General features: G+C 36.5%; 2 protein-coding genes across 2 annotated transcripts in view; both read right to left on the reverse strand.

Annotated features, from left to right (window-relative positions):
- Positions 1–3,634: 3,634 nt before the first annotated feature.
- LOC111629262 (serine dehydratase-like) lies at positions 3,635–5,273 on the reverse strand. Its single transcript, XM_023373147.1, has 6 exons — positions 5,088–5,273; positions 4,799–5,027; positions 4,671–4,707; positions 4,373–4,600; positions 3,945–4,069; positions 3,635–3,877 (listed from the first exon to the last, which is right to left on the reverse strand). The coding sequence occupies exons 1-6, from the start codon at positions 5,235–5,237 to the stop codon at positions 3,684–3,686; spliced, it is 963 nt and encodes a 320-aa protein (XP_023228915.1). The 5' UTR covers positions 5,238–5,273; the 3' UTR covers positions 3,635–3,683.
- An 81-nt stretch (positions 5,274–5,354) lies between these two features.
- LOC111629252 (E3 ubiquitin-protein ligase DTX4-like) overlaps positions 5,355–17,612 on the reverse strand; it is a 23,972-nt gene continuing 11,714 nt past the window's right edge. The window contains exons 2-9 of the mRNA XM_023373137.1: positions 13,758–13,906; positions 10,093–10,526; positions 9,893–9,936; positions 9,657–9,815; positions 9,514–9,581; positions 9,314–9,448; positions 5,962–6,213; positions 5,355–5,878 (exon numbers count right to left, since the gene is read on the reverse strand). Coding sequence (XP_023228905.1) covers positions 5,669–5,878; positions 5,962–6,213; positions 9,314–9,448; positions 9,514–9,581; positions 9,657–9,815; positions 9,893–9,936; positions 10,093–10,526; positions 13,758–13,906 — 1,451 coding nt within the window. The 3' untranslated portion in view covers positions 5,355–5,668. The remainder of the gene's footprint in view (positions 5,879–5,961; positions 6,214–9,313; positions 9,449–9,513; positions 9,582–9,656; positions 9,816–9,892; positions 9,937–10,092; positions 10,527–13,757; positions 13,907–17,612) is intronic.

The raw sequence follows: 17,612 nt of genomic DNA on the forward strand, positions 1-17,612 counted from the left end.
TATCCAGCCTGTTGGAGTTGCACGAGACGTTTTGAAGTACTTTTAAGTTGTTGGCACTATAACACAACTTATTCCTGCATATAGAAAATCTTTAATACGACTTCTTGTATTAATATAAGTTGTATATGGAAGAGTATCTTCGAAATAGGTACCTTTAGCAATTATGCATTCGTGGGTGTCGACGCAATCTGAGAAGATTTATGTGGCGTCTTTTTAAGTGCTTTGGTCGCCTTGGCTTCTGGCGGGTGTTTTCCGATAGGGCCAATATCAAACTGGAAGAATGAGAGTGCTTTTCGTTCTCCTTACTCTCCTGGTTTTGCTCCCATGCATCTAGCTTTTTGCTGGAACAAGGAATCGGAGATGTGGGTTCCAACAAACAGAAGAGCAGAAACTCTGGTGGCAATAGCAGTTGAAGACTTTTTGACATTATCTTTAGGTGTACTAGGATGAATATTTAGATTGGGAGGAATTTGATTTAAAAGCGGTGCAGGGTAAGATTGTGTCATACAAGATGCATTCGGTATAAAACCAGAAAAGTGTAATTAAAAGTCGGGAAAAGGAGCAATAGTGTAGTAATTTTGACACATGAAACTTTCGAGTCAGAGGCTTGGTAACTATGACTGGAAACATTTTACTTGCAAGATTGTAAGACCGTGGACTGAGAAAATGACTATACTCAAAGCAAGAGCAGTAGTGTTGTCTGATTTTATGCAAAATCACTTGGAATAAATTTGCAAGGGCAGGTATAGTAAAAATATGACTACGTGAATTGTATGTGGGTGTACGAGTAAAGTTGTAAATTTTCAAAAACAGCCATGGTTCTGTGGATTATCCATGGCATCCACCATGGTCCATGGAGAATCTTCCACAGAACCATAGCTGTTTTTGGAAACTTACAACTTTACTCGTACACCCACGTGCAATTCACTTAGTCGTCTTCTTACTATACCTGCACGTGCCAATTTGTTTTGCATAAAATCAGATAACTGTGCACAAAACAAGAGCAGTGTAGTGTCATTTTCTTGGTCCGTCATCTTACACTCTCGTACGTCAAGTGTTACTGGTTACCACTGCATCTGTCTCGGAAGTTGTGTCAAAGTTACTACGCTATTGCTTGTCCTCCCAGCTTATAATGGCACATTTGTAGTTTTTTATTGACCATGCCTCATATAATAGAACCTATGCTAAATGTCTAGTTCGTTTTTGATTTTACTACATAAAATAATGGAAATTTTAGAAACTCATTAAGCATGGAATTAGTTTATTTTAAAATGTCCACAATAATTTTGTCTGTACGTAGTAGTAATCTAGATCCAACACCAGTCTGCTAACGATGCATTAATATGGGATAGTTGAGGTGCAATGAGTAGAAAAGTAATCTCACAAAAGTCCTAGCGGTCGATTTTTAGCAGGAAAATTCTTCCGTAATTATCAACATCCTAACAAGACCGCAGATTTTCTGTGGACATTCAGGTGGGAGGTTTGTCGTCATTGCCATTTAGCTACCAATGAAGAAATAAAACCTGCTATTTCCATGTGACCGTGAATGCAAAGACAGAAATTTTGACGGTACAAACTATTTTCACACCTTGTGACAAATGCCCAAACAGATCCTCTAATTTTTGTCGAAAAATAGAAAACTGTAGATAATTTTTACTGCAGAAATGAAAACAGAACTAGTTTTAAGTCTATAATACTAGAAGTTTTTTTGCACGAACCAACATTTTACATCATTACAATTATTTCCACCGGTGTTTTGTTTTCCCCGTTGGAGTATAATCTCTCCAGTGCCGCGTGTAATTAACAGTTTATTTTGGAAATCTTATCGGTCTATGAAATGTAAAGCCTTGTGCATTTATCGGCAGTCCGATAATTTAAATTTTGTTTGGAAAGTTTAAAAAGCGAAAGTTGGCAAAACCGAATGGGTCATATCTGTGAGGCTCTAAAGATTTTTTGCCATTATCTGAACAGAATTTCTAAAAACCAGATGCCTAGTTTTTCTTGGACGTGCAGAATTTCTCGGGATTCTGCGTGTCAAACATTTCTGTAGGAGAGCCTCCCAGCAGATCACCCCCCATCATTTTTCTTATACCTTGCTGTGCATTAACGTTAAGTAATGCCAAGTGTCGAGTATTTGTCGCTTGTATGGCTATTTGGTACAAAATTTACGCGGGAAATACCTGAAGATACCTCGATAATTTGCATGGACCAGTCTATGTGGTCGTATATAACAGGCTTAGTTTGTGTATGCTTTCACTAACAAATGCCAAAAACACATTTTGCTTAGCAAAATGGCAGTGTTGTCTTTAAAACAAGACAACAGCCAATTGTTTCAGATGCTTGCTTCATGCATTTATTGATAACTTCAAAGAAACAGAAAATCAAATTATTTTATTACATAAAACCAAATTTAAACACTGCAGAATTCTTGTAACATCTGTCACTCCAACCTGGCCGAAGGTTTTCGGCCATCACAAAAATGTCGGAATGTGTCGTGATTTTCAAAATAAATTTCCGGAAACAATGTCGGCAATGCGATATTTTCTCCGCTTTCTGCCCTTGATTTGCATGCCAAACAAAATCGACACAAATAAGTTTGTCGTGAATAGATTTTTAAAATTGTGTGTGTGTTGAATTTGAATGACAACACTGCCAAATGGAAGTGACAATCTTCAGAAGATTGAATTCTTTCATTTATCAATGTAAATCTTTGGTATGTTTGTGTGTCTAAATATTAAATGGTGATAATACATTGTTGCATGAAATACTTTGACCAGGCAACAGACTACGGCAACAACCTTAATTTGACAGTGCAGTGACACTGCATTAGACCGATGCCTGGTTGCTGTAAGTGTCAATAGGTATTAGGCAATCTTATTAATGTTCCTGTGATGGAAGTCTTCTCAACACAGGTTATGCCAGAACCAGTTTGGTTTCATACATTGGGCCTCTGGGCCATTAGTGTTTGCTCTGCATAATACTAACCAGATACATGTGTTTTTATCTGACTAACAAATCTATTGTCTAGTACAGTGGAGCCTCGTATAACGTACTTAATCCGTTCCAGGTGCACGTCCGTTATACGAAACACATTTTCCCATAGAAATACATGTTAAAACATATAATTCGTTCCGCAGCATAAAATAACCGTACCATAAAAAAAATGAAAATGGGACAGTCACCAATTATGCCGGGTAGTCAGATGTTGTGAGGAGGAGGTGGAGGAACACTTTCTTCACACATTCATACAGATACAGACTTTTTACACATTGCAGCAGGTCTCTTTTTATTGTTTTTTAATCGGAGTCAGATTCAGGAGAGGCTACCGGAGCTTGCAGGGTCAACTCCTCTTGTTCCATCCTTTGTTTTTTGGCAGCTGGCTTCTTGAAAAACATGTCCAAGGTGGTCTGTTTCTCTCTCTTCGTCAACACCTGTCGAAAATGACGGGCAAGGGTGTCATTGTAGAGATCATTGATCCTCTTGGCCTATTATTAGAATATATTATTAGTATATTATAAAAATAGCAGATTGTCATTGGCGACGGCAAAAGAGTGGAAACATCATTTGCAGAAAGTCCGTTGTTCGCAGCATCCGTTATACAAGGCACCACTGTATAATGAAATTACACGAAATATAAATTAACAAAAAAAATATTTTATTGTGTGTTTTTGTACATTTGTTCATTACACATTATTCAAAAACCGGCTTTTCCATTTTTCTAACAGATTAAGGCTCACGTCGTTTCCTCCGCACACCACCACCACGACCGGACCCTCTCTTTTCAGCTGGCCATTTGCAATTAGGTCAGACACGAAGCCGTCATACACGGCAGAGAGCGATGCGCCACACGAGGGTTCCACCAACATTTTGTGATCATCTAAAGATGCAAAATTCTTTGTAAAAAATAAAATTGCATTTATAGAGACTTCAAGTCTGTGACCTACCTGCAAATTTTAGGCATGAGGACACCGCTCTGGCATCATCAGTGACTTCAGATATTATCTTGTGGATGCTTGCGTACTCAAAAGATTTCGGACAGACCGTACAGGCTCCCAGAGTTGTTGCGATACTGCAAAACGAGTGCATTTCTATTACATTCTAATTTGACTGAGGCGACGGTAAGCTTAAGGCTAAATTTCACATACCTCGTAATTTTTGGCAGCGTAACCAATTTACCGGCTTTGAACACTCTCGTACGTCAAGTGTTACTGGTTACCACTGCATCTGTCTCGGAAGTTGTGTCAAAGTTACTACGCTATTGCTTGTCCTCCCAGCTTATAATGGCACATTTCTAGTTTTTTATNCGAGTGCATTTCTATTACATTCTAATTTGACTGAGGCGACGGTAAGCTTAAGGCTAAATTTCACATACCTCGTAATTTTTGGCAGCGTAACCAATTTACCGGCTTTGATAGACGCGTTGTAACTCTCTGCACCTCTAGTTTCCATGGCGACGATCGGCACGTTATCCCAACCGACGTCTCTCAATCCTTCCACTATGCCACAGAGGAGTCCGCCTCCTCCCACGCAGGTCACTATGAGCGATGGTTTAGAAGGAATATCCTGATAAATTTCACTGACGATTACAGCATTTCCCTTCCTGGAAATATCATAGTAAATTTCACAATTTAAATTTGGATGTTAGTTTATAGAAAATTGTTAAAACTCACCAGATGGTGGGATGAAAAGGATGAATGTAGAATGCTCCTAAAAGTAAAAAACAAATTCACAATACGAAACTTTACGAGAGCCATCATCGTTGATGATTCTCGTTTCTTATTACGACGACATTTCTGACCTGTTTCTTTGGCTATCTGCAATGCCATCTTGTCCGTTTCGGTCCAGTTACTTCCGTGAATACGTAGCCTGGCGCCCTGCTGCTCTAATTTCGTTCTCGTCGCCATCGTGGTGGCTTCCGGTACGACTATGGTGGCTCCCATCCCTAGTTTCCTGGCGCAGTAGGCCATAGCCATACCAGCATTTCCTCCGGAAGCAATCACTACGTCTCTATAGCCCTCCTTAAAAATCTATAACCCCGAGAATTAGTTACAACACGCTTCTCTGTACGAAAATCCAACAACAATTACCTCCAACGCTCTGAAACTCAGGCCTCGTTGTTTAAAGGAAGAGGTGGGTTGCGCATTTTCCAGTTTCAAATACACTTCTCTACCCGCTAGTTTGGATAGTGGGAGGCTTTCGATGAGTGGCGTTTGACAGTAGAGGTTGCTTCCGTCCATCTTACAACTAAATTCTACAAGCAGTTTGAACAGGTAAGCGACAGAAGACAGAGTGGATGCCGGTTGTTGATGGCATTATCACAGTGTGTAAAGTTTATGAAAGGAAACAAAGTTCGATTTGTATCAATTATCTGTCGAACAATCATCATTGTTTGACAGATAAGCAAATATAATAATTTTAAAATAATAATCTTTATTGCAACACTGATAAAGTCACATTCTGTAATTTTTAAACACAGTTGAAAGTCCAGTTTTAGTGAACATGCAAACAGGTAGTAACAAAGAATACAAATGTAACTGTGAATGCCTAGTGGTCTCTTATGTGCACAAATTTAAATTGTAGTGATTTCCGCTACAAATCGTGGCCTCGGTGAACAAAGAAAAATATATATACAACGGTGCAGTGGCCGGGAGTTTAGATAAGACATAGTCTATTCCGTGACGCCCTGCAGAGCCAGTTCTGCCAGGACGTTGTCCAGATACTGCACGTCCGGCCAACCGTGTCCCGAATAGTTGGAGGAAAGTTCGGTCTTGTGATGGATCTCGTTCCACGTGACTGTGTCGTCTTCCCCCGTGGTGGCCGAAGAACCGACCGTGAAGATGAGACGTCTTTCCCAAGCCTTAACCAGGAGACTCAGCACCTGATTAAGATAACGACTTTTAATAATAATGAATATTATTTTAATTGCATTTTTAATTATCATCATACTAATTAATTAAATACCTTTCTGCCTTTTTTGTTATTTGGTAAGTAACAGACCCGCGGAAATCCTCTGGCGGTGTATCTTCTGCCGGGATGAATGTGCTCCGGTCCCTGTATGCCGGGCGGAATGTTGTAGATGATGGAGATGGTGTCACATTCGGGATACCCGGGTAAGGAGCAGGGTATGACGTGAAAGTCCATGGTTCCCCGAGGTTGGTTGCCTCGTTTTATACCGTAAATGGTCTTGCAGGTTGGACACTGTAGGTGACCGTCCTGTAGAAAACATTAAAACTCAGTAATCGATAAAATTAATTTTGAAACTATATTTATGCATAAAAATTTATTAATTGTTGACAAAAACATGCATCATGGCAGAGACTATAATGGCACTTATAACTGATCATGTTGTAATAAGTGATTACAATATAGCAAGAGAGACAATTTGTAATGGAACAATGATGCAATTTATAGGAACCTTTTAGTACCTTGCCTAGATAGATGTTGTACATGAAGGAATATAGATGCTGCCATCCTGCAACACAAACTTCTACAGACATTGCAAATTTTGCTCCTGATCCCTCCCATATCTGGAGATCAGGCAGGCCAAGAAGGTGAATATGTCAGACATTTCTAAGCAAACTGTTGTGGTATGTATGACACTGAGGACAAAACTAGTGAAGGTACGGGAGCCACTGTACAAGGTGGCATCTTTGATCGTCATTCTGGCAGTAGGGACACGGCATTCCTAATGTTCAAACAATAAGTATGCAGAACTTTAAGGCACTTTCGTGGCATTACCCAGGTGCAACATCACATAACCAAAACAGATTGTGCAATTAATGCAAAACTCTGCCTGCAGTTATCTGGATGCACAAATTTTTGTTAACCATTGTATTTTGAGGAAGTAGTATTTGACTTAATAAATTAGTGAAGCATGTCCTTTTAAAATTTCAAATTATTTTATCCTGCCACTGCCTTAAAATTAACAATAATTGGGGCATAATAAACAAAAATGGTAACAATTTGAAGTCTGTATAATTGGGAAAGTAATTTTCCACACCTTAAACACTGCAAATTGTCACAAGCGTGAGCATGGTACGCTCTCAATGTAAAATATAGTATGCATAAATTACATACTAACATCGCATATACACAAATGCCCATGTTATGCTCACACTTACTACAGATATTAAAATTCACAAAACATTTGAGTTCCAGATTTATTGGACCATTCCATCTCGATTTCACAGTCTAATAGATTGTTAAGCATCTTGTTAATTGCACGTAACGGTCCTCAACCCCTGGGCCGCCCAAGGAACATTAAATTATTTCCATTTTATTTACTATGGTGTATTTGTCTCGGGTTTGTGCGACTTTTAATAGAAGATGGAACAATGGAATAAACTGGACACAAGAAACATACTTCGAGTGTCATTGTCTTGTATTACCCCCAGATGGAACTGTCTCGTTGCAAAGAAACAAGCTCAGGGTTCTCATTGATTTAGCATTCTAGTGAGTTAAAATGTTAAATCACATTATATTCATTTTTTGGTGTAATTGTATTTTATTTTGAAGGCACGTTTAAATACAGTTAAAATTATTAAATCAATCTAAAATATAAACAATCAACGTCCCCCCTCAGTGTGCCGCGATGAAGTTATCAAATGTTGACCGGTCTGCAACGATAAAAAGGTTGGGGACCGCTGATCTACGGTACTAGCAGCAGCGGTGTCATTCCGTGGTATAGATAATAAATTCCCATTACAAATAAAAATATATACTGCTAATAAATAAATTATACCATTCATTTAAATAATATCTGAAAATCATTGCTACAGATACCCCTAGTGCATTCTGCGAGAGATTACAGATATATAAGTAGAATATACTTCTGTAAATTGTTATGGGAAAAATCTACTTATTTTTAGGATATACTAACAATAAGTCAGGTTTACTATATTGTAGTTGAAGATTCTCTGGAATAACAGGCTACTCTATAAGAGTATGATTTTATTGAGCATAAACAATTGGTATCATGTAAGATGCACATAAGCAAATTGACCAAAAAAAAAAAAACAGTACGGTAGCCCTCAATGTAACTTTGCATAACTGGAAGCAAATTCAGTAGCAAATTTGACAACACCATGCACGAAAAAATCTGTCTGTTGATCACACCTCATCCGACATTTTCTTACGCATGCAATATGTGGAGTCTATATGTACCACCAGAGTGAAATAAAACAGAACCATGGTAAATTTTCTTGAGACATAAATTAGTGTCTGGTGATTTTAAAGACTTTTTTTTTTTTTTTCAAAAATGATTCAGTTTGCTTTGGTGTGTAAGTTGTATGATTTTGTACAGTTCAGAAGCTTCTGTCAAAGTGGAAATTGTAAAGCATACTGTTTAGTGTATTTCTACATTTTCCTCATGTCTTTTGCACTTTAATATTTGAGTTTGTTTTTTAAGTAAGAAGTTTTTCAAAGCTGCATTTACTTAACTTTGTATATTCTGTAATTTAACTCGACCTGGCAAGGGTTCACACTCGAGTCCCTTAAAATCAATCCAAACTCTTGCCATAATTAAATCGGACTATTAGTTTCTAATTGTTAATGAGTAATTTGGATTTGAATATGGCAAGAGGTTGGATTAGTATCAATACATCAGGCTTTGGGATGTTTAGGATATAAAGATTATATGCATTGTGTAATTGAAAATTTAATAAGAACAAAGGCTTAATTCAGCAAAAAAATCAGTCTTCCTCGTGATAAAGATTGCCTTTCATGGCATCTATTTCAGAAACGTGTATAATGCACATGCAAACCAGCATCTACAAACCCAATGTACAGTACAGTACATATGTAATAGCTAAATTTAAACATATGCCAACGACAATGGATTATATGTATCTAGACGAGGAGTTTGGACTGGGGACTCGGGTGCTGTAATTAGCAACATGTCCACATGGTAAGTGGCAATTGTGTGTTTGTGTCCTGCTCAGAGCAAAGCATCAAGATTTTAAAAATCCCAGACAAATTAACAGTATTACTATATTTTCAGTATATGTTATATACATAACAGCAGGAAAAATAAAATGGAGAGATGTAATTAAACATATTAAAATACCTTCGGATGCTACACTAATATTTTCAGCCTAATGCATAGCCTATCCTCAGGTGCCATACTTTTGGTACTATGTATTAGACTGAAAATGTTAGTGTGTTCCAAATAAATCTCTCTCGTGATGATTTTAGTAATTATTCTTTCTGCCGAGAGTGGGTTCGGTTCTTATTTTTCCATTATAAAAGAACATCTAGTAAAATAGTTACACCAATAAATGCAGTAACAATTTGTATAATATTAAAAATTCCATACCTGAGTTCCACTGTTATACATAGCTTTGAGGCACGCTTTGTGAAAAGTGTGAAGACAGGAACGTAGTGTGATGACTAAACCCGTGTTGTCGTAAGGCGAATGGACGGACAGATTTTCACAGCAGATGATGCATTCCTAAAATTTGGAAAACATTAGATTTAACTCTTACAAAGTTATTTTGGGGAGTAACGTTTACTCACCTCTGTCGTGCCATTAGGATCCTGAACGGAAGCGAACTGCCCAATCACCTCCTCTCCATCTATTTTACCTTAAACCAGAAGAGAAAATTAACATAAAGTAAATCTACTTCAACCTATTTTTGCAAAAAAGAAAAAAAATGTACCCGACGACAGGTCTTCGGAGGTCGAATTGCTTCTTGTAGTCTTTGGTGGCTTAATACCTGGTACCGGTTTTACTTCACCAGCAAAAAATGAGTGACGATACGGCACATTTGGAAAGTCTTTCGACTGAGTTTTTAATGATTTACTGTTTGATGGTCCGGCTGAAATTTAACAATTAAAACAAAGATAAAAAAAAAAAAGCTTGAATCTTATTTAAATTACATGTCAATTAACTAACCTTTACTTTGCGCTTTTGATTTTTTTCTTCCTCTGGCTTCTTTTCTAAAAGATTTTATTTATTTTAGTTACATCAGGAAAAGTTTGATTGAGACTAAACGTTTCCACATAACACAATAAAAAATAAATAAAACAAATGTGTTCTAGGTTTTTTTTTTTAAATTTAAAACTTAAAGTATAAAATTGTTAATAAAAGGTTACCTAGAGTTAGTGGTTTTCTTGTCGCAGAGAGGAAGAATTTCCGAAGTGCTATTGGACGCACCGTCAACACTTCTATCAGAGATGGATCTCTCCGCGTCTCCGTCGATGGAATCATCTTCACCAGTCGATGCCAATTTCACAATCTTATTGGCAAAATTAGAAAAATGTTTCATTAGGCTCTTCTTCTGACTCTTCGATCTCGTGTTCTTTGCCGGAGGAGAGTCAGTACAGACGGGAGACTTTGGTGGCGAACCAACATCTGTGGAGACTGTGGAGGATTTCGTCGCGTGCCTGACCAATGGATAGGGGGAAGAGACTGTCCGCCTGACGGGTCGTTCAAAACCGGTACGAGTACTCTTCTGAGACATGGTTTTAAAATTGATACTGTAAGAATAGCTACTGGAAATTTTGCTTAAGTCAATGAAGCCAAGACCCTGAAAACAATAAGAAATTTTGAGTACCTTCCTTGCTAATTTAATAAACTTTTGCTTACAGTTTGCACTTAAAAACAGTAAGAGCAAAATAATCTCTATTAAAATACCCTAAAAAAAATCTTTTTATTGATCAAGAAAATGACAAGATCATTGTCATTTTCAAATTACATTGTCATTCTCATTAATCAAACTATTTGATTACAAAATCTTGAATTTGGCCTGTTTGGTATCTTTGCTGTAATCATAATTCCATTATTATAAACAATAACTAGCAAGGAGAGCCTGCAACAAGTTGCTCTTGACGAACTGCAAATTCACAAAGATCTGATGTAATTTGTTCTGACAACGAAATTTTGCGATGTGCACACATCTGATAGCCTTTGTATGGTGGTGTTAAGAAATTTCAAATTCCAGTTGCCGACAAGAGATTAACTTCCACCCCATGACTATTTTATGGACAGCCACTGCCACTCAAGTTGCTAATTATTCCAAATTTCATGGTTTGCATTAATTTACGATTATCAAAGATCCCATAATCTTTCAGTGCTGTTGCAAGTTTTTAAAATTGCACAAAAGACTAACAACTTAAAACAATCCTACTCATCCTATTTTTTGAAAATAAGAGGCATAATAAAATATCACTCGTTACGCAAAGTTGTTGACATCGTCTTGCTATTAATACGGATACGCTCAACGTAAGACTTAAAAGTAACGACAATCATTTCTTAAACCATCCGTGGCCTCAAATGTGACTATGCTGCCAGTTGTGTAACCGTAAGCATAACCTCATATTTTCTATAATAAATGGCTATTAAATTAATGCATATGCTGTTTTTATCAATACTGGCATTGATTACTGGTTCACTATCACCCAGTATAAAAGTTTTTACCATCTGGCATCTTACTTTCATTCACAGACACGTACTATATCAGATTTATGATTAAACTAACTTATAACACGACTGTCAGATCACGTATCTGCATTACATTATCATAACTATGGTAACTACTACTTTTGGACGTTCTAAATAAACTCTGCTGCAATTATCCTGAATGTAACTGCCACAGATAATCTTGTCTTACTATGAAGATTGAAATATGTACTAAAAACCTTTTTTAACCATCAGAAACATGCTATGAAAATCTTAAATTTGTATATCAATCTTTTCTTTCAAGTTCTCTTTTCACTTTAGACAAAAAAAAACAAAAACTTTCTTTCACAAATTGCCATTAAAATAAAATAGATGCTCATTTTTAAATTACTTGTTAGCGATTTCAAACAATTCTTTTTTATTTTAATAAAACTGTTCTCTCTGTATATAATCATTTACTTTAAATTTTTAAAAAAACAGCAACATGCAGGCTAAAATTTTAAGTTAAACAATGGCACACCATCTAAAATAAGAATTAAATGGATTTAATAAAAATACTATCGCCTTCATTAGCAAGGCTCTCTTACTATTGTTATTTGATAGAACAAGAATAATAACTTAATTCCAGTAGGATGTTCTTGATCATGTCTAATGATGCTCGAAAATAGTCTGTTTATCAAATGAAACAATCTTATGATAGTACAGTCAACCCACCCATAACACGATAGATATGTCCCAGTTTTTATGAATCCATTTTCTAAGAATCCAGCCAATCAAAGCCCGGCACATATGAAATTTACGGACTACGGCTGTTTGAAAGATTTCTTCCATAAAATTAATCGATTCTAGACTAATTTGACTCAACATTTTCAAAATACATATAATTTTTTGGGAATAATCCATATAAACTATGCTATAAACAAAAAATTGTAGGATTACTTACCGAGCGTGCACCGTTCGACTACGCCATTGCTTAAGCTTGTTTTCGTCGTGGAGCTTGTCATTGAATGGCGCTCGCGTGCTTTCTGATAAATTATTTTTTTTGCGAAAAATTCGCTGAACTTTGGAGACATCATTAATATAAATATAATTTTTATGGATGTTAAATGATAATTTAAACTCAACGGTTTGTGCAATATCCGCTATTGATCTAGATTTGACCAATCCTGTCGCGACACAAGTCGGCGATGACATTTTACCAAATTATAGGAGTTTTTTTTAGCATGTTTGTACGAATACTGTCGCAATTTTTTCGCCATGATATAGGAATCCGAACTATAGGAATCCGTGTTATAGGGAGGTCGACTGTAATAAACTAATAACTTGTACCAGAACAAACACAATTAGGCCCACTGTGCATAATGAATCATACAAGTACTTAATTAATACCTATTTCTAGCAGGACAGCCAAGGCAATTAAGTTGTCAGCCTACAGCTCTGACAAACTTGGATCGAATCTGGGCATGTCACAAACCCCCAGAATTTTCTGGGGTGGTCTTTCCCGGGTGTCAGGCTTATTCCTTGCCTGACAACTGGGTGCAGTCAAACTTAAGAGTACAGTTTTTATTAGGCACAAATATTGCCTACAATGTAAACTGCTACAATTTCAAAATTACAGCGTTTGTTCCCCTTTACTATAGGTGGCTAGTAGTTTATTTTGTGTGCCTTAGTGGTCAAAAAATATCTTATTGATGTGTCTGTTCACAAACTTGCTTGGAAATAACCGTTCTTTACAATGATATACATCTAGAATTTGTGAGTGCTATACTTTTGACAGGAAAAATTGGTCTCAATTTATATTTGACTGACCCTTGTAATTTTATAAGATTCAACTAATTACGACAGTATAGTTCTTTAACTCATTAAAAGGTCTTTTTTATTTCACATTAACATCTTTGAAGTCAAGGCACTTCGTCTCCAGATGCTATCAAACTACATATACTGTATGTGTTTTTAAAGAATAGTAGTTATAGAAACTGCAAGAGGTTACAAACTTTGTTTAACTGATAATGTGAAATAAATAAAACTTAAAGGTTCATTGTGTTTTAGTGATTTATTGTAATAGACCTATCATATGTCAGAATATTTCAAATTTTGTCCATAATGTCCACTATGCAATCTATTATTTTCCGTAAATGAGTGAAAGAACAAAACTATGTTCCAAAAATGCTATTGTTATTAAATTGGGAACTGTTACATAATATCCTTACTCTTCATCATACATTTGTGTTTAGAAATAATGTTATGAATATAGTTTTTCAAATTTTATACGTAACAATCTATATAATTACAATAATAAAAATGTAACAAAAAATTACAGCTATTATCTTAATTTATTTTGGATAAAAAATCAAATTACCTGAGCGAAAGCATCTTCGATAATGGCGGCTATGTCCATATCAAAGATGAACCATTGTCCCGCTTTGTCTCCAGCCCACTGCCAACACACGCCCGAAGCCGCCACGCTGTTACTACTAAACAATTTTCTCCGAACGGCACGTCTGTATCCTGTAAAGATAAAAACATGTATGATCTACAAGAACATATTTTACTACAGTATATCAGTTATAAATTTGTTCGTGGGATATGATTTTAATTAAATACAAGGTCTGTTCAAAAAGTATCGGACCTTTTTTTTTCCGCGTAAACCAATGATGTGCGAGAGGCCTCCTTCGGTGGAGTTGTGGAGGGGACAGTCATGCACAGCCCTGAATTTTTTCCCGCCTGCAGGAAGCGTCAGTCGTTGGCAATCGGCCTATGAGTGAGGTCATGTAGTGCGCTCTCGTCGGATTCCACTAAGCTGGAAAATGACTGAACAACGTGAGCAGCGATATTACATCAAATTTTGCCAAAAACCTTGGCGATACCCGAGTGTAAACCATTCGCAAGATTCAGCAGGCTTTCGGGGACGATCCTCGAGGCCAAAAAAAGCGCGGCAGGTCCGCAGCAATATCAAAGGTCATGTTGACAGTTTTTTCGACTCTCGTGGGGTGGTGTGTCGTGAGTACGCACCACAAGGCCAAACCATCACAAAGGAGTACTACCAGGAGGTCCTTCGTTGTCTTTCCGATACAGTGCGACGCAAACGACCGGATCTGTGGTCGATCAAAACTTGGCAGTTCCATCGTGATAATGCATCCGCCCATTCTGCGCATCTGATTCGGGCTTTCGTCACCAAACACAATACTCGTCACGCTCCGTACTCTCTCCACACGGCTCCGTGTGACCTTTGGCTATTTCCCAAGCTGAAAGTGCTGCTAAAAGGAACCCGAATTTAGTCGCGAGAAAACATCGTGCGGAATCCGATGGACCGGCTGATGGCCATTCCAAGAGATGCGTTCCAGCAGTGTTTCCAGCAATGGCAGGAACGCTGGGAGAAGTGTATACATTACCAAGGAGACTACTTTGTAGGGGATTAGGGTTTTGTACCTCAAAGTCAATAAATTTATTTTTGCCGACCAAAGGTCTGATACTTTTTGAACAGACCTTGTATATAGTAATATAACATTGCATGAAATGAACTAATAGAATTAACCTTGTTCTTTCCAAAATAGAATTAACCTTTGTTCTTTCCAAAATAATAGAATTAATCTTCTTCTTTCTTAGCATATAAAAGATGTTATACAATAGGATTAATGCATATAAATACATACATTAATCCTATTGTATATCTCATGTTGTCAAAGTCAGTTGATTATCCCCTTTTTTCCCTCTTTTCAAGAGGCCGAAAATTGTCAAAAGTTTAGCCTTTTACATTTAGGTCAAGCTATTTGTGTGTGTTTGTAACTGACCATGATACTTAAATAAATTGTCACATCCCCACTCTCTTCCACATCTTGCGACAATTTCAACTGAAAATTGGTCTTTTTATCAACATTTACAAATCACTTACCATAAATACAAATAATGACTTAGCAGCATAGAAATTTACCGATTTAATTAATTAACTGAAATTTTTAGTAATAAAAACTGATATTGTCAGAAATATTCAAAAACTAGCAATCATTAGATACATGTTTATTTATCCTTTCTAGAAGGCTAAGGTTCCTGGGCCAAACCCATCCTGCAAACATGTTTGGCATATCACTTATCTAAATATATAAAATTGCTTGTCCTGACTGACTGATTCATCATTGCCCAGAGCAAACTGCTGAACCTAAAGTGAAATTTGGTACACAGGGTACATCATGAAAACGCAAACTAAGAAGGGATTTTTTGAAATTCCTCTGCGGGGGGAGAGGAAGTGGATTAAGTCTTAACTGGAAGAACGGCTTCTACTGTACTATTTCAGATGCAATTTTTTGTTTTTATCTGCGTTTTAGTAGGGTATGCCATGGGAATGCACACTAAGAACGGATTTTTCGAAATTCCTCTGCGGGGGGAGAGGGAGCAGATTAAGGCTTAACTGGAAGAACAGCTTCTACTGTACTATTTTAGATGCGCTTTTTTGTTTTCAACTACGTTTAATTTTCATTGAGTACTTAGATGTATTAAATTGATAACATTTCAGACATTGTTATAAATATTTTTATATATTTTGATTTTTTAACCAAATGCTCAAACTGTTTTAAATTTGAATTTGTTATTGAATATTGATTCGATTATAGAATGATTGTAAACGTTCCCAAAAATTGATCAAATTGAAAACAGTTCGTTTGATTCTCGGCAATTCTCTTCAGTCTTAGCGGTAGGTGTTATATAACAATTACTATGGTTGTTGAAATACTGAATATAAATGGGGTTTGCTTGCAAAACCTCTACGTGCGAAGTTGCAGGTAACAGCTAGTTAAATATAAAATGAAGCATTAGAGGTGCCTATCTTTGTCAGACAAAATTATACTCAATCCAGTTTGTTTTTTTCAATTAATGCATGCAGAACAATCATCATCATGTTTTACAACCATTTCAAGTGGATGAGGTGTTTCAACAATACATGTCTGTGATATACTTAGATGTGTTGCAAGTTTGAGAGTTGTTATTTACAGTATTTATTTTTAACAATTTCCATCTGCAATTTTTTTTGTCCACAGTTTTTGGGCACCCTATAGATTTTGTATCTTTTAGTTCAAAATTTCCCAGACAAAACTCAAAGCCACATTTAATACATTTGAAATTTAGGAGCACCCTCCTCATACACACTATGAGTATTTTTTACTGTTTCTATAGCATTATATCCTTTATGAAACTTAAAAAGCTTAATATGCATTTCATCTGCAGACATTTTGACTTTATTTTACATCTTATTTTAGCTTAAACTTTTCACATCAAGCAAAATGTGATGTAAAAAGTTTAAGCTAAGCATCTAAACAAATAATACAATCTAACATTAGCAATAACGTGTTAAATTTTATAACTGTTATAATTAAATCACATATCTGTTAAGTAAAGACAGCTGTTAAAAATACACAAAAAATTTTTTGTTCTTCATAGAAGCAGATACTGAATTTTCCATTATGTGGTCTGATTTTCTTTTCCATTTCCATGTTTAGTGTTGTCACCTTTTCAAAATTGCTGACCTAGACGGCAGGTCAGGTTTGTTCGAACAGAAGTTCCTGACGGATGCGCAATGCCATTTTGCAATGCGAAGAATAACGTGCATGCTGGTTCTAAATCAGTTACAGTTAGTGACTAGGGAGACTTGGGTAGGAGTAATCTAATAATGTAAGTAACCTAAATTAAGAAAGAAAAAATACAGAAGATGACTTAGCTGTATTCGATATTGGAGATGTATACAATTTGTACAAGTAGAAGCTCAAAAAAAGGGGGCGACAGGTTGCGCACGAAATTCCCAGACAAAATTAATAGTTCACCCAGACTGTCCGGGTGAAAACCGGATGGGTGGTAACACTATCCACGTTGGACAGGTTTTGCTATATACAGGTTTTTTCTATATACAGGTAGGCCTCCTACAACGCGGTAGATAAGTTCCTTGAAAATACCGTGCTGTGGGAAATCGCGTTATAGGAGACACCAACTTAATACAAAAACTGGGATTTGATTCTAAAAAGAGAAAAACTTGCCGTTTGAATGGCATTTTTTGAATTTTTCAAACCAGCCATTGCTAGCCACGAATTTAACACTGCTTTCATCAGCCGACGACTGTCCCATTTGTTTTAAATAATCAAATATTTTTAAGGCTTTGTGTTTAAGTGCAGTTTTATTTAAAGACAACCGTTTCTTGTTCATATCTTCTACCCATAATATTAGCACTTGT

This window comes from Centruroides sculpturatus, unplaced genomic scaffold, assembly GCF_000671375.1.
Source record: "Centruroides sculpturatus isolate CEXI.00-Female unplaced genomic scaffold, Cexi_2.0 scaffold51, whole genome shotgun sequence".
Taxonomy (NCBI): domain Eukaryota; kingdom Metazoa; phylum Arthropoda; class Arachnida; order Scorpiones; family Buthidae; genus Centruroides; species Centruroides sculpturatus.